Genomic DNA, 27148 nt, shown 5'->3' on the forward strand with positions numbered 1-27148 from the left:
GACCAGTGGCTGGAAGCTGAAATACGCATCCGTTCCTATCCGTACCGCTCCAATCTAACCACAGATTCGATAACAGCGCAGAGCTTTTTTAAAAAAATATTTATTTATTTATTTTCAGCGAGTACTAGAATTCGTTTCTTGCCCCTTCCGACGCTACCCGTTCTCGCAGGCGGGCTCAAAAAGCTAAAAAAGGGGGAAACCAAGTACCTCTGTATCCCTTTAAATACAGTTCGTATCTTCTACCCACCACCACCACCCCGAATTTAAAGACCGGACTTTTCCAGGTCTTACAGGAGTGGTGGAAAGTGCGGTGTTTTCGTTTTCAAACGTTTAGAAACACGGTTCAGTGCTCGTCCTGCCGCGAAAAAAAAAAGAGCCACCCACGGACTCGCCCCTTCTCTTTAGGGACTGCAAGGCTGTTCCGCCTCTGCCCGAAGCAGCTCCCGGGCTGGTTTTTCCGGGCAATCCTGCAAAGAAGCGCCGCAGGGTTCCCCCCCCCCAATCCACCGAGAGGGAGGGTCTGCGCGCGCAGACGGGGAAACCCCCCCTCCCGAATCGGAGCGCGTCACTCTATCCTTTCCTATCTCTACCTACAGCGGCCGCTCGCTCTCGCTTTGCCCCGCCCCTCTCGGGCCAGGGAGGCGGGGAAGCGGCGATGGAGGCGATTCAGCGAGCCGGGCGCCTTCTCCTCGCCCAGCCCGTGGCGGCACGCTGGGGGTCGGGGCTTCCCTCCTGCTGCCGCCGCCGCCGCCTCCGCCGCCTCCCCTTTCCCGCGGGCCGTCGTCCCATCAGCGGTCCCGGAGCGCTCAACCCTTTCGACCGGCAGCTGAAGAGGAAGCAGAAGAACTGGGCGGCCGCCCAGCCGGAGGCTCAGCGCTGCGAGTACCTGCGGGAGGAGGTCGTCATTCCTTGACCGGGAAAGAAGGAAGGAGGGCGAGGGAGAAAGAGGGAGGAGCGGGCGGGTTTGGTCCATCGACGGGGATGCTTTTGAGAAATCATCTAGAAATCATTTCTATACGACCGCCTAGAGTGGTCGTATAGGCTAGAGTAGACCAGATGGGCGGGATATAAATAAAATAAAATCAATCAATCAATCGGCCCAAAGAGTGGGATTTGATTGGATAGCGAATCCCAGCATGCCCAGTTGGGTGGAAATATTTTGAGCCATCTCTAAGAGTAGTGGAAGCGGGACTAGGGGCTGTTGGCTGGGTGTCATTCCACCAAATTGTTTTGTTTTGTAAACCAGTGGTGGGAGGATTGGTTTGAAAGCAGGGCTTGAGGGCGGATATTCCACAGTGTGGTGTTTTTGTTTGTTTGTTTTCTTTCCTGATCTTAAGTTGTTAGGTGCCATTAAGTCACTTCTTGCTTATGGCGACCCCTTGAGTTAGTGACCTCCAAAAAAAAAAAAAAAATTCAATGACACCCATTCCTGAAGCTGCTAATAACCTTTCTAGAAATAAATGAACAGGTAGAACAGAGAAGGCTGCCTTATTTTTGTTCTTGTTGCTACTGTTTTTTCTTAGCAGAACTAATACTAGATTTGGGAAGGTTTGGATTGAATTGGAACAATGGCATGTGGAAGAACTGGGGCCGGCCGGCAGGGGGACAGAGAAATCTTGTGTCTTAAAAAACAGAATCTGCCTTCTTCCTTGAAGTTGTTGCTATATTTTTTAAAGGGACGTTGGAAAACCTATCAGGGGTCTCCCACATCGTCATCCACAGTTTGGTCTTGGCCAATGTTTAAGCAAACATTTCAACTCTCTTCATGAAGGAATCTTATTCTTTAGACATCTAAAATTATAGAACTGGAAAGGACCTCAAAAATCTCAGGGCAGGGCTCAGAGATTGCAGCAGGTGCAGAATGCAGTGGCCAGACTGGTGTTGGGTGTGAATAAATTTGATTGCATCTTTCTGGTTCGCCTTCATGGGCTTCCTGTTGCTTTCTGAGCCAGGCTCTTGTTCTATTATACAAAGCCCTTAAGGGTTTTGGGGCCCGTTAGTGTCTCTCCCTCAGAGGATCAGCCCATACCATCTGTTCTTCTCAGGCCCTACTTTTCCAGGTGGCCACACTAAGAGAGGCAGAAAAAGGCTGTAGCCAGACATTGAGCCTTCTCGGTCATGGCCCCATTCTCATGGAATGGGCACCTGGCAGAAGCACAACAAACTCCTTCCCTCTCATCCTTTAAGAGGATGCTAACAACTGTCATGTTTCAAGAAAGAGGCATTCAAAAGTATCATCTCCTGAGTTATTCTGTCTGTGCTCTTGGTATTGTCTTGATTTTGATTTATGGTGAAATTTTTCAGTGTTTTCTATATAAAGAATAAGCAGAAGTAGTTTCCCATTCCCTTCATCTGGGGGCGTCCTGCAAGTGTGCAGTTTGCCCATGGCTACACAGGCTGGCTCTTCTCACAGGAGGCAGAGCGGGGAATTGAACACCCAACCTGACTCCACCTCCAGATACTTAAACCACTGAGCTATCCAGCCAGCCAAAACAACTCTTGCTGCTACAAAAGTCTTCCCAATGTAGACTTCTCCTTTCATGTATTCTGTTTGTTTGGGTCAGATACTGTCCTCTGGAACTTCAGAAACTTACATTGTAGCCCTTCTAATGCTTGAAGATAACTACCATATCACCTCTGTATCTTCTTTTCTAAACATATCCAGCTCTCGTATCCATGCCTTACTTGGTTTCTAGATCCTGAAAGGCTTTTCTTTCTCCCTCACAACTGTCCCATTAAATAGGGAAATAGGAGAGGTAGCTTCACACTTACCTTACTTTACCTTCTTGAAGAGGAGTAAGAAAATCCCAAGCAAAGTAAAAGAGCTGCGAGCATTTCTTTACAAGTCAGTTTTCTTGTAGTTGCTCAATAGGTCTGTAGCAGATCTTTTAATGCATTTTGGAAGAACAAGAGGGAGCATTTATTCTTTGTGAAGTAAACTTTGTTTTGTCTCCCAGCTTCCCAGTTTTTGGTTTGTTCTAATTGCTTCTCTGTGGCAAGCATGTAAATAGCAGAATTGGAGCAAACGTGGGTCAGGACACAGGGAAGCCTAAGCCAAAACACTCTAGTGGATAACTAATGTGATTGGTTATTAGTTTAGTGGATTAATATCATGATTATTTAAGTGGTTGTATACAAGTTTAGAGGATAAAGTCCTCCATAACTCAGGTTAAACAGTTGTCCAATTCATATGCCACCTAGTAAAATAAAAAACATGATGTGGCAATTTAGTCATAGGTCTGCATTCCCCCCCCCCCCCCATTGTCTATAGCAGGGGTCTCCGGACTGTGGTCCATTGGCCACATCCAGCCTGCCTTGCCTTTTTATCCAGCCCGGCATGCAGGTGTGCGGGTGGACAGGCAGGGATGTGTGCAGGAGTGCAGGTGGGCGCATGTACATCTTCGTCCTTGAAAATCTGGAACATATATGTTGTGGCCCTCTGAAAAGTTTGGAGACCCCTGGTCTACAGCATTCAGAGTGGCAAATGAAAGTTAATGCAAACTTTCCACCCTACCACTGTTTACAAACCTGCCTTGAACTATAATTTCAAATTCAGTTTCATAGCTACCATTTCATAGCTACCAAAGAGCCACTGTTCTGCCATACCTGTTTCAGGCAAATGATGGGATTCCTGAGATCAAAAGTAAAAGCAACACTGATTAGCTCTAGTGATAGCAACAGAAAATGTGTTGTTCTTTTTGCTGTATTACAGGTTGGTGGTAGGCTAGCTGACCGTGTCTTTGATGTTGCCAGGTAAGATACTAGCATGTCTACACTGTGTGCCTAATTGTTTTTCACAAACTAATTTGCCCATTCACATATAGCATAAAGTTGAAGAGATTTTTAGAAAATAGTTGGGAAACTAAATGTTGATGACTTTTTATTAAGTGGAAGAAGTAAGGCCAGGGCTTGATTTCTATCTTGTTAAAAATTATACTTCTTCGGTCTTCGAGTTCCATTTTCTCTTGGCAGTGCTGCAGAATTTGAGATTACTGTAAAGTGAAGCTTTAACTATTTGTAGTCTTGCTATATTTTCTAGAACAGTGGTTCTCAACCTTTGGTCCCCAGATGTTCTTGGACTAAAACTCTCAGAAGCCTTCACCACTAGCTATGCTGACCAGAATTTCTGGGAGTTGTAGTTCAAGAACATCTGAGGAACCAAGGTTGGGAACCTCTGTTCTAGAATAAGCTTTCCTATCAACTATCTGGAAGTGAAGCCACTCGTTTCTAGAAGTTGCAGCCATGTTTTTTTTCCTTCAAATTCTGAAATCTTAAAAAGATATCCTGGAAGAGGCTTCAGCTATTTGCGTGTTTTTCCTAATTGAAACTAATGAATGTAATAGTGAATGTTTCTTCATTTGATGCTAAGGCAAATACTGGGAATTCTGATTAAAGCTGCTGTCCTAATACCTGTACTAGGGATTAAGCCTCACTAGACTCAGTGGAACTTACTTCTAACTTAACTTTCATAGGATTTAAGTGTGAATGTTCTTATGTAGGAAGGCCTTTCTGATGGTTTCTACTTCATCAGAGAGAGAAATTGGTACTTTATGGTGTTAAATATGCATTACCAGATGAAACCTAAGGTTATTTCTAATATCAATGCCATTTGATAGCAGAAACCTTTTGGAAAACTATGAATTCCACCAAAAATATGTCATTAAAAATACCTATTACATCAAAACATGGTGGTCTGAATACCTTAGTCAGTTGCATATTTGCAAGTTAATCTCATTTATTGTTCTTAAAGGACTTTTCCCCTTGCCTTGGACCTTGGCTGTGGACGAAGCTACATAGCTCAGCATTTAAACAAGGTATTATATTTTACATAGCTAAGCCTGTGAAACTGAGTTGCAGAAACTGAACTAAGATATTGATCAACTTCTGCTATATGCTGGAAATAAACTCAGTACTTTGAAAAAGTAGTAGTGCCCATTTTGTTTGGTCATATTGTGTTGGTCCAGATGTCACAGTGACAGGATTCTGAATAATCCTGGTTTATTGGGCTTAATATAGAGTGCAAGTCCATACTACCTGATCCTCTCATTTTAGTCCTCCTACACTTGGGAACAGGTAAACAATCCATGAATCTTCTACCTGTGGTTTATTTACTATGGCATCCGAGATTCTAGTTTGACTCTCCCCCAAAACAGTCATAAGCGAAGAGCAAACCTAAGTCTCAGCATTATAAGAGATCATGCCTGAAGTCTCACTAGCAAAATGTTTCTGAGTTAATCATTGAGAATTTCAATCCATTTTATGAGTGTGTGTGTGTGTTTCAGACAGTGCAAGGCCATTATTGCTTCTTTTGTTCCTCCTCCATGCTATCTCCACATCAAATCCAGCTCACTGGTAGGCTACTACTATATTTGTTTGCATTTCATCACACAGTACAGCTGACATCCCATTGAGTGTGTAGTCCGAAACCAGTTTGTTTCCTATGCATCTGGTGTGCGGTTGCACCTCCCTCACCCACTGTTGTTCGAATCCCTTAATTTTTAAAATTAATTTTCAAATGGGAATGCTGACACATTGGTATCCTTTTGTCAAATACGGAATATGAGTCCTCCTCCTGTCTTTTGACTGCCACTGCAGTGTGCAGTGGGTTCTCCTCCATGGAGGGTAACAAACCACAGAAAAAGAAAGAAATGGCCCAGATCAGTACATGGCCAGCAAGGGCATTGTGTTGACATATCAATGTACCCGCACAATTTGAAAAAGGGGGGAAGGAGGGCAAAGAGAGCCACAAGAAAAGGAAGAGGATATGTCCTACTCCGGGGGTATAGACAAAGTGCTACATCTAATTCACACACCCCAAAAGCAAATCGGTTAAAAAACGTATGAACCACTGTCACTGGCTATATGCCACGTGACCACAACACACGACTATACAGGAAGCAGAAGATGTGAGAAAGAAGGAGGGCAATTTCTCTTGTGCCAACTGTACATTTTATCATTCAAAAGGAAATCTCATTGGACCCAGTGGGACTTTTGCACAAACAAATGGACATAGCATTGGAATGTAACACAAATGGATTGGACAGGTGTTTTGGAAATAAAATAAAAAATTAACAATAGAATCCTTCATATATCCGCTCAGAAGCAAGTCCCACTGAATTTTATGGGGCTTATTCCCATCAAATTATGTATAGAATTTAGCCTAGATTTAAGGTCACCTACTTGTAATCTCAAAAAGAATATTTGATGTTTCATGAATCTGTTTCAAAGTCCCTTTGTTTTTAAACATTTGTGTTGTTTGTAGCACCATTGTTTATTTTTTTAAAATTCACTTTTTAAAAAAATGCAAAGGAAATTCAAGGAATAAAAATGTTGGCATACATTATGCAGTAATGTTTTGAGAGAACGGGGCACTTGGCAATATGAACCCGTGCTGTATTCCTCTTAATGCTCTGTCTTTTATTTTGCACCTGCAAAATAAATTCAATAACACATTTGGAGATAATACATGATTCACCTTTTCTTTTAGGATGTCGTTGAAAGGCTTTTTCAAGTAGATATTGCTGAAAACGCTTTGGTAAGAGACTGCGTTCCAGCTGTTTCATACATGATAATGAAAAATGAAAGAGCTTTTCTGACATTTGTGCTAAACATTTGTGTTCTAATGTGGTTTAGAAAAACACAATAGAATCGGAGATACCCAGAGCCAGTGTTGTAGCTGACGAAGAGTTCCTTCCTTTCAAAGAAAACACCTTCAACCTCATCGTCAGTGGACTGAGGTAACTAACAATAGAATCATTCATAATGAAATAAACAAATATTTTTCTGCAGTCCAAAATGCTAGTTCTAAAGTGGCGCATTGAGTATTGTGTATCAGCATCGTCCCCTTACTATTAGCAGAAATAATTTGTATAGATATGTCATTTGAAGCTGGGATTCCAAAAAAGCATTTTAGTAAAGTATATTCTTCATGATGTGAGGTATATAGTGAAAGCTGAGTTTGCCTTTTGAATGCACCCCGATGTACTCTATCAAAGTACTGTACATTGCTTTGCTAGCCTGGTGTAGATTTTCAAGGTCTACAAGAGACTGGGGTAGGGAGGATGGAGGGTGAAATGTTCCAAAGCACATGCAGAGCACTGTAGAATAGAAGACAGCCCTCTGGGAGTAAGTTCCATGGACCTTGTTGGCCTTATATCTGAGTAGGCATGGATAGGCTTCTGCTGTTTCTTTATTAATTAAAAAGTATAATTGGATTAACTTCTCAGCTGGTCTTAGAAATGCTAATCTTATTTTTCTGGAACTACTTTACATACTGCATCTCTCTCTGCAATCTGTGGGAAACAACAGCATATGTGCATTTGATTTTTTTTTTCTTAGCTGTAAAAACAAGTGCTCAGCACCAGACTGATTTAATGTGACTATACTCCCAAGGTGTTTAATTAAACCTCCAGCCAATTTTGATTGACGTTTGTATTAGCTATGGTGAAAAACAGGATTCTAAGGCTGCAGTCATGTGTAAACCAGGGAGTAAACCCCATTGAACTCTCAAGAGCAAGCAGAAAAGAAACAACACTGAACACAGGGGACCCTCTGTCTAAGCAGATCTATAAAGTACCACATTGCATATGTGGCTCACAAACATTGTGTTAACCCCTTCTCACTACAGTGGTGCCTCGCTTAACGAGTGCCTCGCTCAACGATGAATTCGCATAACGATGGCCTTTGCTGGAAATTTTGCCGCCTCACCTAACGATGTTTCCTATGGGGGATTTTCGCATAACGATATTTGGGACCTTGCTTCACTTAACGATGACAGTTTTAGGTCCCCTGTTTCGCTTAACGCTTTTTTTTGACAGCCCTGTTTTCGCTATTTTAAAAATATTCTAAAATGTTTAAAAATGTTTTAAATGCTTGGAATCATTAGTGCACCTAATAAAACCTTCGTTAAAGTAATTTGGCTTCGTTCTGAGTCTTTTTGAATTTTTGGTGATTTTTTTTTCACCATTGAAATGTATTGAATAGGCTCCTATTGGAACGGATTAACCGGTTTTCAATGCATTCCTATGGGAAATGGTGTTTCGCTTAATGATGTTTTCACATAACGATGTTTTTAATGGAACCAATTAACATCGTTATGCGAGGCACCACTTGTATTTTGATTCCATTATTTAACATACTTCCCTTTGTGCCAACATGCCTGCTGCAAATCTACAATACTGAGAAAGTTGTGCACTTTTTATTAACTTATTTTTCATTTTAACTCCTTTTTAGCTTACATTGGGTAAATGATCTTCCCAAAGCGTTGTATGAGGTAAGCACATGGACCACTGCCCCTATAAAGAGGGTCATAGAGCTTGTCTTTTACTCCTATTAATAATCTTTCTAGAAGAGTAGGTTTTTTTAAAAAAATAGCTGAGTGTTTGGAGTCCATGAGCAAGGTGCTTGCGAGGAAGATTATTCAATGATTCATAAATAAGTTTGTAAGTCACTTTCCTATTAAACAGTTCTGTTATTGCAATATCTAAATGTTATGGTGTTTAAAAAATACAGTACAACAAGGAATCGTATTTATAATTTTCATTACACAATATTGGCTGAAGTCACAACTAGAGTAGGCCCATTAAATTAGTGGAGATTTTGATGAGTCAGCTCCTCTGTAGGTTCCACTAACTGAATGGGCCTACTTTTGTTGCAACTTATTTATTTTATTTATTTATTTTATTTATTTATTTTATTTCTATCCCGCCTATCTGGTCATACTAGACCACTCTAGGCGGCTTACAATCGGAGCAACAATAAAATTATTAAAAACATTACAAATAGACAAAAATGGAAATCAAAGAATATAAAAGAAAAATCGTCAGGGATTATCTGTTGGGAAAGCCTGCCTATACATCAGTGTTTTCAATTGTTTCTTAAAAATGCCCAGCGAGGGAGCCGCGCGAATCTCAGGAGGTAAGTTGTTCCAGAGGCGAGGAGCCACCGCCGAGAAGGCCCGATTTCTGGTCTTTTCCTTCCGGGCCTCTCTCAGTGTCAGGCTCCTCAGCCTCACCTCCTGGCTCGCACGGGTGACACGGGTAGATCTAGGTGGGAGAAGGCGTTCCACCAAATATTGAGGTCCTAAACCGTTTAGGGCTTTGTAAGTAAGCATCAACACTTTGAAGTCGATGCGGAATCGGATGGGCAGCCAATGCAATGCGGCCAGAGTGGGCGAGATATGTTGGTATCTTCTCACTCCACTGAGTAATCTGGCCGCAGCATTCTGCACCACCTGTAGTTTCCGCAGCAGCCTCAAAGGTAGCCCCACGTAGAGCGCATTGCAGTGGTCTAATCTTGAGATTACAAGCGCATGTACCAAAGTGTTGAGAGCCCCCACATCAAGGTAGGATCGCAGCTGGGCTATCCGCCAAAGATGGAAAAATGCGGTGCGGACCACGGGCGCCACCTGGGTTTCCATAGTGAGCGCCGGGTCCAGATGAATCCCCAAGCTGCGAACCCCATCCCTGGCGGGCAGGGTCACTCCCCCAAAAATGAGGGAGTTTCCCAAATCCCCAACTGTGGGAGCGCCCAACCCTCAGTACCTCCGTCTTGTCCGGGTTCAGCCTCAGCCCATTCTCCTGCATCCATTCCCGAACGGTCTCCAGGCAGCGCTGAAGGGACAGAACGGCATCTGGATTTCAGTTACTATCTTTTAGAAAACAAAGCCTTTCCCCCCTGCCTTGCTCCTCTTATCTTTAATTTAATTCTACAGCTTTGTTTAGTGTGCAATATATGTTCCTGCTATCTGATATTGTCTGCAGTTGATGTGTGATGGTTGTTCCCTAACCTTTTCCCACTAGAAACCTCTCCTGGAACAATCATTTAATTTTTAGAGGTTTCTGGACATTTTGGAAATCAAATACAGCAACTCTTCTATATGTCTGGCAACTTAATGAGTATGCTGTATGTTAAAAATTTTTTAATGCTTTTTAAGTGTCCCTTGTTCAAGTACTTGGAATGTTGGTATTGTGTTTGGCTGTGTCATGTCCTGTGACTGTATTGGTATGAACCTATTATCCGCTCTAAGAACAGTCTTAGGTAGATGTTCTTGACAGTATTGATGCCAAATTTGACACTGCTATTACACTAAAACATTTGTCGATGTATGATTATATTGTGGTGACTTATTTTAGATACATCGCGTCCTTAAACCTGATGGCGTATTTATCGGTTCCATGTTCGGGGGAGACACATTGTTTGAGCTCCGCTGCTCTTTGCAGCTGGCAGAATTGGAAAGAGAAGGTGGATTTTCCCCACATGTGTCTCCTTTTACTGCTGTCAATGACTTGGGACATCTTCTGGGAAGAGCTGGCTTCAACACACTGACTGTGGTAATTATCAGTTTCAAAAACAGAACAGCCCAGAAAATTGCCACAGGTGCTAATCAGAAGTAGTTTTTCCATTTTGATGCAAAGAAATCTAGAGGCTGTTAAGTTTCAATGAGTCTTGCCACAGGCAAAAGTGTTTAAGGAACCAAATTAGTGGTGGTTCATGCTCTAGAACAGAGGTCCCCAGTCCGTGTACCGGTGCCAGTCCGTGGCCTGGGCCGCGGAGACAGACTGGATGCCCACACACACACACACTCACCCCCGCACAGCTTATTTGCGCATGCGCATGTACTCCAGCGTGCCCATGGGAGCACCGCCCTGCCATATGTGCTTGAGCGTCGCACCATCATTTGCGCATGCGCACAAGCACGTACTCATTCGTGCAAGAGAGAGTGCTTGTTCACACATGCACACAAGCATGGGTGGTACCCCACCTTCCCCAGCCAGCCTGCGGAGTGAAAAAAGGTTGGGGACCCCTGCTCTAGAAGACAGAATTGTGTTTTGTTTAATATTTATTTATTTACTTTTTAAATGAAGTGACATTGAAATGGAAACAAAGATATATAAGAACTGAAAAGGAAGATGAGTAGCAACAGACTGCAAGTTAGATTTCAATTTTAGCTCAATCGTGGGTTAGAGGAATCCCTAGTGAATATGAGAGCACTGACTAAGCCAGTACACTCACCTTTAGCTTATGTGGCAACTGTTTTGTTAATTATTGTGAAGGAGAGGAATGAAGAACTGCTGTAGGAAAAAGCTCAGGATGGGAAAGGAAGATAATGTTTTGCATCTGCAAAGGTTTAGTCTTATTTACATATCTCTGATGCCTCTCTACTGGACTTCAAGTGCATTGTTTTTACAGATATTTCAAAACTTATACCTTACTATTTTTAGGATACAGAAGAAATCCAAGTTAACTATCCTGGAATGTTTGAACTTATGAATGATCTGCAAGGCAAGTCCACTTTTTGTTTTTGTTTTTTACCAAATACAGTGGGGTCTCGACTTACGAACGGCTCGACATACGAACGTTTCGACTTACGAACCGCTCTCATAGGAATATATGGACTCGACTTACGAACTTAGATTCGAGTTATGAACTCTTTTTTTCCTTTTTTTTAAAGCCAAGTCATCTTAGGTTAAAAGGAAAAAAGAAAAAATATCCCCCTCTAGTGGCAGAAGGCGGAATAGCAGCTTCCCATTAGTTTCTATGGACGAAAAGAGCAGATACGGATTAAATGGTTTTCAATGCATTCCTATGGGAAATGCAGATTCGACTTACGAACTTTTCGACCTGAGAACTGCCTTCCAATACGGATTAAGTTCGTAAGTTGAGACCCCACTGTAGTGCACAAGTCAATTTAGAATACTGTAAGGGTGGAGAATGCAGGATCCAGCAATATGTGACTGACCACATCTTCCCCATTGCTGGTTTGGACAAATATGTGTAAAAGTAAGGTTAAGTTATAATAGCATGCCATTTGAGGTACACAATTGTGTGTATCTGTGGGTATTAATAGTGTTCTATGAAATACACCATAGAGAGATTAATGAAAAGTGCAACATAATAGTCCCACTCCTATAATAAAAATCATCATGCACCATCAAGTCAATTCTGACTTAAAGTGGCCCTTTTTCAGAGTTTCCAGTGGGGAATACTCAGAAGTGGTTTACCATTCCCTTCTGCAAGTGACCTGGGACTGTACAGCTTGCCCAAGGCTACAGAGGCTGGCTCTACTCACAGGAAGCACAGTGGGGAATTGAAGTCCCAACTTCTGGCTCTGCAGGCAGCTACCTAATACCATGCTTAGCCTTGCCAAGAGTCATTCCAGGGGACTAACCCATAGCAAAGACTGTAGGTATTGTCTACAAATTTATCAAAAGATTATTTTGTGATGCCATTTAGGGTTGCATTGGTGTTGAATGAAATATAAGCACGGCAACCGGTGTCCTGTTGATATGACAGTGGGATTATTGCCCATGTAATTCTGGGCATTCTCTTTTGCTAAGGTAGATATTGTGGAAAGCATCTGTTGTCACATGGGCCTTCCCATGCAGACCTCATACAGACACTTTAGCTGTCAAGCCACTCATGGAACATAGCTGCTGGGTGAGTGGAACAAAGTAGGATTCTGGTCAATATATGTGACTGGCATTATACATCTTGAGAAAGCAACATGCCACGTCTGCTCAGTTACGAATCTCCAGTCTGCTTTTTTTGTCAAGCTGAACAGTACTTTCTCTTTTTGTCTTAATGTACTGAACTCAAAGATGTTTTCTTTTGTTTTTGACAGCTGGCTAGGTTGATTTTTTTTGTCAAAGAGCAGAAGTGTGGTATTAAACATCTTGGATTAAGTTACATATGACACTAGAGTGTAGATTGTAGTCCTACCCATACAAACCTTTTTCATTGGAAGTGATTTATCAAATCTCTAGAGCAGTCTAATTTTTAATTATATTCTGTTGTGAGATTTAGTTCTCAGCATGTTGGCTATTCAAATACACGCTTCTTTGTAAAAACTATACAGTGCTGCGGACCTTGTTTACTAAGGCTACAATGCACACTTATCTGAGTGTAAGCCTCGGATCAGCTGACCTCTGTGTAAACATCAATGGTATAATTATCGACAATCTCAATTTGCCCCTGTGCCATATTGCTGTAGTGTTGATTTGGAACACAATGTGGAACTCACAGTATATGATATATCTTCTTTTAAAGCCTGAAAACTATTTTTAGGTATGGGGGAGAATAATTGCTCTTGGAGCAGAAAACCTATGCTGCACAGGGCAACCATGTTGGCAGCAGCAGCAGTATACAAGGGTAAGTGAACTTGGACTTCAAACGAGCAAATAAGTGCTTTCCAGAATTTTGCTGAAGAATGGATTTTTGAGATGTAGTTAGTTCTGAATATGATTGTAGTACATAGTTAGGTTTTATCAACCGTGCAAATAAATGTCTTCATCACAATTGTCTCAGCACCTTCTGTTTCCTTCTTTTTCCCGACTGTTATTCTGTAACACACATGGCACTCCAGTGTTGATACACACAGCATTTTCTTTAATGGCAGGAAAAAAGAGGGAGCTGCTTCTGCTGGTTGGGGAAACACACTCTATTTTCTCTTGTGGCACAACAGCCAACAGAAAATAAGGATACAGTGGTGCCCTGCTTGACTCTTAACCCGCATGACATCGAAATTGCTTGACGATGAGTTTTTTGCAATCGCTAAACAGCTGATTGGCGGTTCTCTACGGGCAATCTTCACTGGACGATGAGGTATTTCCCCATTGGAACACATTGACCGGTTTTCAATGCATTCCAAAGGGGTTTTTTTCTCGCTTGACGACGATTTCGCTTAACAGCGATTTTCCTGGAACAGATTATCGTCGTCAAGCGGGGCACCACTGTATGTTCAACCACAGAAATAATTTAAAACAGCCATCTTCAGTCTTTTTTCGGCCATGCACAATATGAAAGAAAGATAGGCTGAATCAGGATTGTGCACATCGATAACAAACTTTATAAACTGGTGTGTGAATAAAATGTGCCAGGACTCCCCCCCACACACACACACTGTACTCTCATTGAGAATTGCTGATTTAGAGGATGACTGGTGTGGACATGGGCAGTTGCCACCACAGTACCAGTTTAGACGCAACTGCTGCATATCCTTAAATGTGGCTACTTTCATAGTTGTGTTCAGCAATTTAGTGACTACACCGTTCATCGGAATCTAGGAAGAGGGCATATTTGTATTAAGCAAAAAACCAAAAAAACAATTGAGGCTGCCTACTTGAATAGTACAGCCTCTATCTAATTCTGAGCAAGCTGAATATTGGGATTGAGAGGACCTCTGTTTGGGTCTCTCCTGGTTGTCCTTCAATTACAGCCTGTGCACCATCTCCCAAAATGGGCCCTTTGGAATGCCGGTGGAGGGGCTGAATCTAGATTGGGAAGTCAGTGGAATTTAGCAGATTTTCTTCTGTATCCTGAAGCATGTCTTCATTGCTGCAAAATAATTTTCAGATTTTACAAGGGCTAGATGAAAAGCGTTTTTGTTGCATTTCTTTGATATTCTTTGAAATACATATATTTTGTTTTCATAGAAATGTATGGAAACAGTGATGGGACAGTACCTGCAACATTTCAACTCTATTACATGATAGGTTGGAAATTCCATGAATCACAGGTGAATCACTTTTCTCTGGTACACACCATGACATGCCTAAATAAAAATATTGTATGTCCTTTAATCACCTTTTATTTGGCAATTAAATCATTGCTCTGCATATATTAATGCCTTCTGTCTCCTGTTCAGGCAAGACCAGCGCAAAGAGGTTCTGCAACAGTGTCTTTTGGTGATCTCAGCAAAATAAATGAATTTATTCCAGGAAGGAAAAAACATTGACATAGAATGTAAACAATGGCCAATATGTTGGACTTAACATATTTAGCAGATGTCACTTCATTTTGGAACTACATATGACTGTGTGTTTCCCAGAATACATACCTCCCAGAAGAAAGTGCCAACATATTCATGTTTTACCATTTCAGTGGCATTGCTTACATATACAAATGATAATAGTACACAGCTATGATTTTTTTATTGTGCAAAACAAAATAAAATGATGCTATTGTGTTCATCTGTATAAACTGTCTATGTGAGAGTCATTAACTCACTATTAAGAGTCATTAATTCACTATTGTTCATCACCCCATTGTGTTTTTGGTCTTCCTATGGAATAATGAAAAATGGCATTCGGTTTTGGATGCCTCAGTAACCAATGCTTTAAATTTTCATGCCTTCCTTAAAACCATAGTCTTAAATTTTCCAACAGAAAATGGTTAATTGGCTTCTAGAATAAAATGTGGGCATCTGTGTGTAAGCATAATAGTAGCTGTCAATTCCCATAATAACTTGTAGAAGATGATTTACGTAATCTGCCATGGAGAAAGATCAGCTGGAAGAAAGTAGTATTGGTGAACCCCTGCTTTGAAAAGAAGAATCCTTTTGTTCCTGCTGAGCATTGCGGACTGTGGCTGGCAGGCTTTTTAATGTTAATATTGCATTGTTTACATTTTCTACAGGTAATCAGTTGTGACCCATGTTTCTTTACCCAGCCTTAGTCAGACTTTCATCCTGAAAGTGTGTAGGGCTCAAAGAGTGGTGGGGACAGAGGCTTGCCTGTAAGCTCCACCCTTCACACCCTCATGTAGGTGATCCTGGAGCAAAGGAAGGAATGATGTGGGTGATCTCAGAACAAAGGGAAGGCAATTAGCCTTCAGAGAGAAAACAAAGAAGTGTGGACAACAGATGTCCAAGCCAGCAGAGTCACCAGGGGATGCCCTGAGAACACTTTTTATTAACATAGCACAGTTACACAGATTGTTGAAAGAATTCAGATAGGATACTGGTTACCTAATCGCCACTAGGATTGGTCGGAGAAAGTATTTGAGCCTATGCCCTAACTCTAAGGGAAAAGGCAGAATGAGAGGTCACCCCACCCCCTGGGAGCTGCTGCTCTCTGCCAGGAGAGTTTGCTCTTCTCTGTTAACAGATAACACCTAACTTGGGCAGAAGCTTCCCACACCCCCATCCAACACACAAGTCCTCTAAGCCTTCATGTGTTCATCCAGAAAGTCTGATAAGTGCTGTAAGCATGTTCAACAGAATGTTGTTACAGGACTCCTGATCACAGAAATATAAAGACATGTTCAGTTAAATGTGCCTGTAACCCCTTGGTCCCTGTGTAAGATCAATGTATAAAGGCACCACTGGAGCCATATATCCTTTCAGGCTAAGTATCTGAATAGGGCTTATCTTTTCACAATAAGGTGGAAAAATCTGTGAGTCTGTGGGCTATATCCTGGAGACAGCTGAAAGCAGCTCATGTCCAAACATAGCAATAATTATTGTGATATCTTTGAACTCCCTATTTTTTACACTGATACCACATCTTTCCTACTGTGAACTAAATCCAGCATACACAGCTGTCCTTCCCACTGGATCTCAACAGTCCTGTGAGATACAACAGGATGGGACTGTGTGATTAGGTCAAGGTCCCTCAATGAGTTCCGTGTCTCAATGGGGATTTGAATAGGAATTTCTGAAATTTTAGGAGCCATGTGGCACAGTGGTTACACTGCCTTACCACAGCCAAAACTGTTCACAATCCGGGGTTCAGTCCCACATAGCCAGCTCAAGGTTGACTCAGCCTTCCATCCTTCCGAGGTCAGTAAAACAAGTACCCAGCTCATGGGGAGGGGGGCAATGTGTACCCTGCATAATTAACTTGTGAATCACCCAGAGAGTGTTTTAAGTGCAATGGGGCGGTATATAAGCAGCACACTTTGCTATTGCTTTATGTTATGCTGGCTCTATTAGATTCCATTTTAGGACTCACCTGAATGCTCAACTGCCCTGATGATTCTGCAGTTTTTTCTGGAATTCAGATGATGCAAAGCTTAAATTGGTACCAACACTGGCAGAGTGACAAAAAGCTTTCTGGGTTCTTAAACAAACTCCTGCCCCCCCCCCAATTTCACTAAATTGAAAACTTCTCTAGTCAGAAGCTTTCAGTTTAGTGCTTGTCTATTAAAGCAACAAGAACAACAAACATCAACCAGAGAAGACCACTTTTTTTAAAAAAATTCTCAACATTTTTGGAAGAGTTCTGAGCCACAGCTGATTTCCAAAATAGATTATTTATTTATTTTATTTTATTTGTATACAGCCTATCTGACTACCAAGGCCAGATTGGCGTAATAAGCCTCTGCTGCAAAGGCTAGATGCTTTCAGTGTTGATGCTAATCTATTATTTTTTTAGAAAGCACATAAGATCACTTTAAAATAATTTCTTCAAGCTGTTTGTCATTTTTTGAACCATTATTTTAAAAGATAAAAAGAAGACAAATGAGGTTTTAGGAATAAGCGTGAACAGAAACCCTAGTTAGACCCATGCTCATTTGGAACCTCCTTGGCATGTGGGAGAAGAACCAATGCTTCATCTGTTTGAGACTTAGCTTCACTCAAATGAATGATCATAAACTAGCCCTGCCAATTTCTCGGAGAAAGCAGTGGTTCATCTGTGTTCTTAGGGTATGTTACCACGTATTTGTGGCTTATCTACTGTGCGAGCTGCTTCAAAATTGGGAGGTCGGGTTGTGAGAAAGCTATAACAATTAGCTGCTTAATTTGAAATGTGATTTGAATTTTCAAAGGAAACAGCCATCAGACTATTATTCAGACTCCTTGATCATTCTCATTGCCCCCTCTATCTTCTATTCTGTGCTTTACACACCACTAAGTTCTCACTAGCACTTCCACCCCATTGAGCAGGCTATGAGCTAGAGATCATGAAGAGCCAATCTGGAAAAAACTATAGTTGTATGTAAATCACAGCATTCAACTCTGGATGACCTTGACCTCTCAAAACAGTAGTAAGAGAATGAATATGCAGTAAAGCATCCTTATGAAGAGATTGTAATCTAGCTTGGCCAATTATAGAAAGCACAGCATAGCAGGCTTGGTTTGTCTCTTTCTTAAGTTGACTAGACCAAGGTTAATCAATGTATTTTTATTAGTGACAGATGTGAACCTGCTAAGATTTCAATATCCCACTCAAGCCAGACCTAAGCTGCCTTCCAATCATGCTACTAATAATGAAATGCTGGCACATGAAACAGAGAAATCAACATTTTTGTTACATATACAGGACATGGGGATGAATATAAAAACAAATCAGGATATTTGAACAGCTGATTGGTGGGCACATGGACAGGACAGGGAAGCCTCCCTCCCACTGTCCTTTGATTTTGGTAGTACAACTCCCAGAATCCTTCAGCTTGCCTGGCCATTGTCACTTCCAAGTTCTGTAAAAATTCAGTTTAACTGATGAGACTGAATCAATAAAAAAACACTGAATTCAATGAAAATCATTCTGGCTGCACTTTAAATATAAGTGGTCTGTGGGACATGACGCTGCTAAGATCTTCCATTAGTGGTGTGTGTGCTCAACAGAGGCTAAAGGATTAGTGAATGAAATTGTGTTTGGACAAGCCATCGAAAAAAGAGCTCACTTCTTTTGTCCTAAGTCCATTTAATTTTGCCTATTGTTTATTAACAATGTAAGTAAAACAACAATTAATATCATCAGGAACAGGTCCCAGTGGTGTCTTAGCATGCTGTTGAGTGCTAGCAGTTTCCAGTTTCCAGTAAACTATTGTAGGAAAAGAAAAATAACACCATTAAGGAGATTTGGGTGGAGGTGGGGTGGATAATTAGCATTTTGCTATGTATAACAGACAAAGCATACTGAGCTACCTGATTTGTTTGTTTTCTCTCTCTGGTTACTCTGCTTGGAATTCCAAAATCATTTCTAGAAGCCTGCTTTACACTCCAGACCACTCTCTTCTTAAGCAGTTCTACATGTCTAACTGGCAAAGGCTGCAGCCTTTACCTTTACTTCCTTTACCTGGAAGTAAGTCTCATTGGAACTTGACTTGTGAGCAATGGACTTACCGTCCATTAACTCCTCTGCCTGGAAGTTCCACTGTCATCTCACACACAAGGAAGGTCATCCATAAGACTCACACAAACTCCTCTTTCTAACCTCTCTATGCAGAAGACACTCATTCTGGAAATTAACCTCCAACTTCAAATTCACATGGTTGTCTCTCTTTTCTTGTAGGCTTACCTTTTCTTTAACCCACACCAAAACCCGAGCTTGCCTTGGGACAGTTTTTTTTTCTCAAGGGCCTCCTGAAGGCTTCCTTCTTCAATTTCTCCTTTCCTAAGTTCAAACCAGGGCTGTTTTAGCACCTGGGCAACTGACACTGTAGGCATCCACACTGGCATAGATCAGTATATGGCACAGACTGGATTTTTAAAAAAGACCTTCTCTGAAATGGTTTATACTTAAAATGATCCATCTTTCTCCTTTAAGAGCTGTGCCACACATGTCTGGCACAGTGCTAGGGCATGCATTCTGGCACAATTCATTTAACATCTCATTTAGCCTGTGTAGGCAGATAAGCTATATATGGCCAAACAGAACTGCAGCGAAGTAGTTCATCACATTGACTTGGAAGTTGTGCTTGGCTGCACAACTCTTTGGCTTGCTCCTCTCAAGGAGGGAGAAGAGGAGAAGAGGGTGGTTGAAAAGAGGCAGTTGGGCTTAGAACAGGGGCAGAAAAGGGGAAGGAAAGGGCTCAAGTCCTGAGGGGAACACAGGCTGAAGTCTGCCCCATGTCATTTCCATGGACTGCAATATCCATGTACTGTATTCCCCTGTCAGTCTGGTACAGCTGATCACTCTTATTTAACTATTTGCTTCTGTACAATGATTATCTGAAGAACTTCTGTTATTATTAAATCTGATTCACTTCAATAAATAAGTTCTGTTTGAATTCACAAGACAAGTGTCCTGAGAAATGCCATTTATATTGTGGATTGAGGTAATCCACTGGTGGCAGTGAGAGGAAAACGTGATGTGAGCCTTTGTGGGGGCAAAACACACAGGTGCCACAAAGGTGAACGCCACAATGACCAACAATTATAAAGGGAGGATATCCTGAAATACCTCCCTGAAAAGCAGAGTTTTCATGTGCTTCTTGAATATTAGGAGGGAAGGGGCGTGGCACACCTCCACAAGTAGAGCATTCCATTCCATAAAGAGGAATACCTCTTGTCACCTCCCCACCAGTGGTCTCACACACTCACTCACACACACACACACACACACACACACACACACACACACACACACACACACACACACACACACATCCAAGCAGAATCCTAGCACCAACAGCCTCAGATTCCAACTTCCATCGTGGCTGCAGATTTCAGGGGAGAATGAGGGAGAAAATCAGGGTGAAACAAGGGAAAGGAAGCAGTGGGGAGGGAGAAAATGGACAGAGGGAGAGAAAAGCAATGTAAAAAAAATATAATTTAACTTCTCCTGACCCTCCAGAGATAATCAGAGGAACCACTTAACTGACAGCTGATTGGATTATAAGGTGTCATTTGCTGTTCAGGCGGGAGAAGCTAAATGTCACATTGCTTCTCTCACTGACTTCAACTGACCCTTTGTAGCTGAATTGCTGTTGGGCTGATTCCTACCATTAGCATTAAGAACCATAAGAATGTCAGAGAAAATGGCATCTAATACTTTGGTTAATATCACTCTTTGTGGATGGCATTGTAGCGATCACCCCTGGTATGAATATTCAGCAGTGTATTTGCATGTACCAATGAGAGCTGTTGGGAGGCGGAGCCAGAGAAACTAGAAGGGAGGGGTGAGTCAGAGTCTAGCGAGTTCAGTCAGAGACAGAGTTTTGAAGGGAGAAAGAGTTTGGGATCCGAGGTGGAGAGAGAGTGTTTAAGGAGTGATTAGTCAGAGTGTGACCTGTATTAATTAAGACAGAAGAGGTTAAAGTAAAATACTGAAGCTTTGTGTAACTTTAAGAATGTGCTTAATAAATATTCCTAAAACAACTTGTAATCAATAAACCTGTTCCTGTTTAAACTTCAGTACTGAACAGACCTCAGTCTTTCACAGGAAATATAGGTTGATAAAGAGATCAACTGGTGGCAGCGAGTTAAAGGGCGTGTTGGGATACCTTTGTGAGCTCTGTGTTTGGTGAAACAAGCAGGGGCCACAGGGTAAACGTCACAGGAATATTACATTGTTTACTCTTAAGGATGGGAGTTTCAAATTAACAAAAATGCAGGGAAACACAAAACAGACCTTTATTTGCATTTTCAGATTATTAGTTTTTTAAATTTCCAAAACAGAACCTCTGAAATTTAAATGCTTCACCTCTTGTTTGTCAAATTTCTTGGGAAACGTTTAATCAAATAGTGTAGTGAGAGCTGCTGTCACCAATAAAGAATGTTCTTTGCTTCAGTTCTTCCTTGTAGGTGGGATATGCGTGCTGCTGAGCTCTGTGGTAACCACCATCCTGATTAGGCATTTTGCCTGTGCTTGTGAATCTTTTTTACCTTTCTTTTTGTTTTTGGCAGGATTCCCACACGCATACCCCATTTCTTAGGCTTGTGTTTGCTTGTGGGAGCCTGCTTTAGGGAGCAGTATGTCTCCTTGGGATCATGTTCTTTTATTTCCCTTCCCTGATTTTTTGGAATTTTCCCCTCCCTCCTTTTCTTTCCTGGATTATTTTTGCTGGCAGTAGATTTTAGGGGGGAAAGAGAAGACATAATTGATTGAAGAGAGAGAAATCGCCTCATATTCAAGTACAGTAATTCTGTTTGTATCTTTATTTGCTTCTTTGCTTTTCTTGGTTTCTGGAGAAGAGAAAGGTGTATGTACTGTATTTTATTTTCTCTCTCTCTCTCTCTCTCTCTCTCTGTGTGTGTGTGTGTGTGTGTGTGTGTGTGTGTGTGTGAGAGAGAGAGAGAGAGAGATTTCTCCATCATACTGGTTTATAAAAACTGTGTTATTTGATTCATTTGCTGTGGATTGCCTACCTTGTCCCTGCTTTTTAAAAACAGTTTTAAAGGGTTCTTTGGGGTTTTGAACTAATTCTCTGTTGCCTGCCTTGGCCCTACTTTTTTGTAATATTTTAAGGGTTCTTTACAGTTTTTGGATGAGTGCCAAACACAACATAAGTGGATGGAAACAAAATGCAAGAACCTAAAAAAGATGGCTCTTTCATGTTCAACAAAAGAACTGGTATCCAAAACAGAGAGAGAAAAAAAGAATGAGGCACCTCCTCACAACAAAACTTAAAAGAAATTAAACCTAAAAGGTTCCCCCATTGACATCCCTACTGACTCCTTCAAAAGTCCTCTTCTGGGAATTTATGTTGCTTTTCCCAATCTGGCACTTTTCAGATGCATAGAAATACCATAATCTAGTTGCTGGCTGGGGATGTTGGGATTTACAACAAACTTAGAAAATGCCACGTGGGGGAAAGCCATCTTCGATGCATGGTATCAAACAATCTGTGCAATTTGGTTTTGCCACTGGTCTGCTGCATCTCCACCTATTTCCAACAACATGTGTGTTATAGACTCACCCTTCAAACACCACAGATTGTTTCAGGGAGAATAGTGTAAAACTTTAAAAATTCTGTCAAAGTTCCTCTAAAATGCCCTTTAAAAATCACTTTTAAAGATACTGTACCTAGAATACATTATTTGTTGCACTAGAAAAGGAATGCCATTCCTACTTTTGTTTTGAAACATAACTAAATTCTCCCCTTGTTACTAAACAAATATAACTTAGTAGAAGTTCTCCAGCCTGTGAAATGGAAGTTACATGCCTATTAACTTTAGCCCTTCCAAGCTAAAGCTGGGATTTATAATAACACTTTGGTAGTTTAGATTGTAGGGATCCTGCATCTAAGGAAATAGCTCTAGTGTAAACTCTCAATTAGCGACAACTTTTACATTTTTGTCAGCATTAGGTGGCTTGAATGTTAAAAATAATTTAACAGCATTCAAGATTTGACAGCCATTTAAAAATGTATCAGTATAAAGGAACAGCCATCTCAGAAGGCAAGTCTTTCGGAACAGCAGGCCCTATTAAATTTGCAACAGATTGGGTATGTGTAAATCAGACTTACATTGAGAAGTTGCAGATCTGTGAGCACATGCATAGCTTCAAGTCTTATACTGGCTAAGAACACTGGTATACAAGCATCTGGGCTTGTTTCAGCTGCCAGGTCATACAATCTTCTAGCTAAATATATATCCTAAAAATAGAAAACATTTTCTAACATTTGAAAGCGATATATATATAACTGAAGTTAAGGCTACAATCCTAGACATATTTACCTGCCACTAAATCCCATTGAACTTAATGGAGCATAAATTCGCATAGACATGTATAGGGTTGAACTTGTAGCCTAAACCTCTGAAATGTAGACATTTTCCAGAAGCAATGTAACTACACAACTCAGAAAATGATTTTGACTGATATTGGAAAAGACAAGAGTTATAAAATTCTGTTGACTGAACCAAATTCTTGCTAGCATGCACAGTTCATATGCTTTAAAATAAAAAACTACACCCAATACCCACTTGTGTAACAAAATTTCCCCTTTCCTTCCCCCTCCACATAGCCAAGACTTCAAGCTGTTTCTTGTGTTATAAACATTAGTCAACCCAAGATTCTATTTATGAAAAGTATGTTATTTTTCCAACGATAGTTCAGTAATATAGATCAAGATCCAAATCACTGGATTTGTTGTTTCATTTTTGCATGGTGATTCTTCAGTATCCCCCTTTAAATGGCAGCTACCCACAGCCAAAGGGAGGGAAGTCTGAGGCCCAATTTATAGAAGGAAGTATTGCTCTCATATGTTCACAGGAGTACTTGCCGCTTGTGCAGAAGGTACATAAGCAAAGAATGGACTTACAACACCCGGTGATACCTTGCTATTAGTACAATGTTAGCTCCCCATAAGGCTAATATTTCACCAGTTTGCTGACAAATCTCATGATTCACTAACTTTCCAATTCTTGGAGATTTTTTTTCCAATTCTTCAGGCTTGGAATTGTGCCTGTTATCTATTTTTGAGCATACTAATTGTTTGGAACACTGCCTGCTCCATTTTGGTAGATCAGTGCCCTACCCATTTCGAAAGTCTTTTTCCCATTCTTCAATTTTTTCCTATAGGATCAATAGTTCTTTAACAATGTTTGCAATCAATAGTTCTTTAACAATGTTTGGATGAATCCAGTGTTAGTCCAAGCTAGAGTAGCCAGATGTATATGGTGTTACCTTAGGAATGCCTAACCCATGTTCATACATATATGCCAGATTGAACATAGCTTGAGCATTCTGTTGATTAGCTGCAAGGTTGTAATGAACTGCTGCTGTCACATAATCTATCTTTGTTCCAAAGCCGTAGAAGTAATAATCTCCTATTTTAATTCTGGCAAATGCATTGCCTAAAAGACAAATAGTTGGGAAATAATATATTTATTTCATGCATGTCAAGGCTTTTCAACATAAGGCTTACCTGTTTATAACACAGGACCATACAAAAGAAAGCCTGTTGACTTAAGATCAAGTGATGTATTTCATTGTGAGCTATAGCATCAGATGGCTACCTCTTTTACTAATGCCTGGATGTCAGTATAATCAACACTTTGAAAGATCATTACCAGTCTTAATAATGCAGTTGTGGTCACCTGCATTCTATTTCATGCTGATCCCACCTCCTATACTCTGTCAAACCTTCCTATAGAGTTGTATCCATTGTGTCTATAAACCTGTGGCCTAAATATTTTTCTCCATTTGTTTGAAAATATGGCAGCAGATAGATTTACCTGAGAAGGGTGTTGCACAGACAGGACAGCACAACTGCCACCTATCTAACTGCAGATGTTCTTGACCTCTTAGAAAGAATCTACCCATACCTGTATCTGGTAGTACAGTACTCCGTAAAGCAGCAGTAAACTGATTTTGGCTCTTCAAACTAGACTGCAACACCCATCAGCTGTGGTTGCTAGAACTGATGGGAGTTGAGGTCCAACAACATCTGGAGGATCATGCTGTGTGTAGTCTGCCTCTTAAAGTCACTGGATTCTAAGTGTAGCAGCTTAGCTGTCTATGTGTGCCAGTTCAATAGAATATCTTCATGACTTACAACAATAAGGGGGAGAAACCTATCCTTGCACAAATAGTTTCCCCCCCCTTCCCCTATCTCATTTATTTTCAGTTTCATTTAAACATGCAAATTTGCATGTCTAAATGCCCCTCTGGGATGAACCTTCTTTCCCGCTCTGCAGAGACCTTTAGTGTAAGAACTATGCAAATCATCTGTGCTTTATCTTGCAGAGGAGCTGTTGCATTCTATTATTTTTCAAATATTTTCCATGGGAGAATGACAGTCATCTTTTCTGGCTCTCTCTCGTGGACAGTCTTACTGAACTGATTTGGGGAAAATAGGAGTTGGTCACTTGATTTCGCTGATCTCCTTGGATGAGATAGGGCATACAGACTATGAGCAAGGTTCTAGCCATACCTATACTCTGTCAAACTTTTTATAGAGTTTTGCTAAAGAAGTACAACTGGGAATAGACAATTGGGCCTCTATAGAGCAATGGTTCCCAGTTGTAGGGGCCCTGGTGATCTTGGACTGTAACTCCCAGATTCCCTGCATTCTTGGCAGTTCTAATTAAGACCTCGGGGAGATATAGTCCAAATGTAGTCATAGGGCCACAGTTTGGCTAACTGGCATATATCTAATTTTGAAAGGGCAAGCATAGGTCCTTGGGGTGTGGAAGTATGGAGTGACATGTGCTCTCTGCAAAGGGTATACCAAACTAACATTTTTAATGAGCAACTCTCTTGTTTTTAACTAATACATTTTAAAGCCTTTTTCTGTCTTTGTTCCCAAAAACTAATTAATTTAACATAGTTAGTTCTAATCCATTATCTCCAAGCTGTGGTTGTTTTCCAGTTTTGTTATGTTGAATTGCCTTTAACAGAACAGAGGACTGTTCTTATATATTTCTTGCACAGAGCAGAACAGTACAGATAAACTAAGACCAAATCAAGGGCAAGGAAATGCTGAAAACTAGGTTCCCTCTATTTCATGGATCTTAAGAAAGAGATAGGTTGGGACAAGTCAAGCCTAAGAATGTGGCACACTGAGAGCACTCTTCTGCTTAGTATCTAGAGAATGCAGTCACCTTCAGGGCATGGTGGGCAAGACATAGCTAGTAGCTCTGCTTGAGTGGGGATCAGAGGTTCATGGTAGCTAATTCTTCATTGTTCAGTGGGTTTATATCTATATTCTGAACACCACCAAGGGACTTTGAAAGGCATGTCAAGGAACTGAACAAATAGTTCTAACAAACATAGGGTAGCATTTTTCAAACCATCTTATCATACCTCTGACAGAAAGAGTGGCTCATGTGAAAAAGCAATGAAGTAAAAAAATTTAAGCTATAACCTTTCTTTATCACTACTAAAATAAAGTAGGAAGAGGTAAGATGTGTGATTCCGTGGGAGCTAAGACAGATGAGAGTACTCCTCCAGCCTATTTTGAAGGTTATCCAAAGTTCTGTAAACATGCATTGGGATTGATAAAATAAGAGCTTGCAAAAAGAGAACTATAGATTCAAAGGCATATCATTGATTATTTTTTACCAAATTCAGTACAGTATTTTTATTTTCAAAGGAGATCATTTTATTTTCAAATACAATCCTTTATATTAAATGAAAACTTATAAGAATGCTATCTTCTTCATGCACTGATTAGAGGAAATAACATATCATGAGGATGGCTGAACACAGTATTTCCTTCCTATCCAACTACAAGAGCAGAAATGGAGAAAATCATATTAACAAGTGTGGACAGCTAGGTACAGGATATTTTTAACTTCGTTCATACCTTGGCTTGCAGCCCGATTCCACAGAAGAAGAGCAAGTGGATATATCTGATCTTTCTGGAGAAGTTTAACCTTTCCTGTAACAAGATATTGGCATTATTTGTCTTAATACAATTGCTGAGTAAAACAACACAAGAAGCAGAATAATATGTTTCTCTTACCAGATTCCATAATGTAGGCTGAATTGCTCTGAGCTACCTCATAGCCCATTTCAGCTAGAAATGCATACTGGATAAGAGATGAATCAATATTCCCAGCCTGATAAGCAGAGTATGCTGTCAGGAATTTTTCTGACCATCTTCCTAGCTCACCTATAGTTCTGTAAAGCTAAGTAGCAGAACAACAGGCATAAAACACAGAAAAATAAAACACAACGTGTGTAATTCTTCTTGCCTTAAAGGTAGGATGCTATTGCTTATTTTGTTGTTACATTTAATCTCACTCTTCTTTCAT

At 40.8% G+C, this 27148-nt stretch overlaps 2 protein-coding genes across 5 annotated transcripts in view; one reads left to right on the top strand and one right to left on the bottom strand.

Annotated features, from left to right (window-relative positions):
* Positions 1 to 613: 613 nt before the first annotated feature.
* Positions 614 to 14979, top strand: NDUFAF5 (NADH:ubiquinone oxidoreductase complex assembly factor 5). 2 transcript variants are annotated; one of them, XM_020801244.3, is made up of 11 exons: positions 614 to 898; positions 3713 to 3753; positions 4751 to 4814; positions 6488 to 6535; positions 6634 to 6737; positions 8233 to 8272; positions 10134 to 10331; positions 11223 to 11283; positions 13066 to 13149; positions 14433 to 14515; positions 14645 to 14979. In XM_020801244.3, the coding sequence occupies exons 1-11, from the start codon at positions 656 to 658 to the stop codon at positions 14732 to 14734; spliced, it is 1056 nt and encodes a 351-aa protein (XP_020656903.3). In that variant the 5' UTR covers positions 614 to 655; the 3' UTR covers positions 14735 to 14979. The 2 variants fall into 2 exon arrangements, with proteins under 2 accessions (XP_020656903.3, XP_020656904.3); XM_020801245.3 differs by lacking the exon at positions 6488 to 6535 and having other exon boundaries at positions 615 to 898.
* A 2373-nt stretch (positions 14980 to 17352) lies between these two features.
* The window catches only part of SEL1L2 (SEL1L2 adaptor subunit of SYVN1 ubiquitin ligase), a 76069-nt gene continuing 66273 nt past the window's right edge, over positions 17353 to 27148 (bottom strand). For all 3 annotated transcript variants that reach the window (XM_020801238.3, XM_078390239.1, XM_073003405.2), the window contains 5 exons: positions 26857 to 27022; positions 26698 to 26772; positions 24075 to 24244; positions 22915 to 23043; positions 17353 to 18545 (listed from right to left, as the gene is read on the bottom strand). In XM_020801238.3, the coding sequence (XP_020656897.3) occupies positions 18426 to 18545; positions 22915 to 23043; positions 24075 to 24244; positions 26698 to 26772; positions 26857 to 27022 (660 nt within the window). In that variant the 3' untranslated portion in view covers positions 17353 to 18425. The remainder of the gene's footprint in view (positions 18546 to 22914; positions 23044 to 24074; positions 24245 to 26697; positions 26773 to 26856; positions 27023 to 27148) is intronic.

Source organism: Pogona vitticeps, chromosome 1, assembly GCF_051106095.1.
Source record: "Pogona vitticeps strain Pit_001003342236 chromosome 1, PviZW2.1, whole genome shotgun sequence".
NCBI classification, from domain to species: Eukaryota; Metazoa; Chordata; class Lepidosauria; order Squamata; family Agamidae; genus Pogona; species Pogona vitticeps.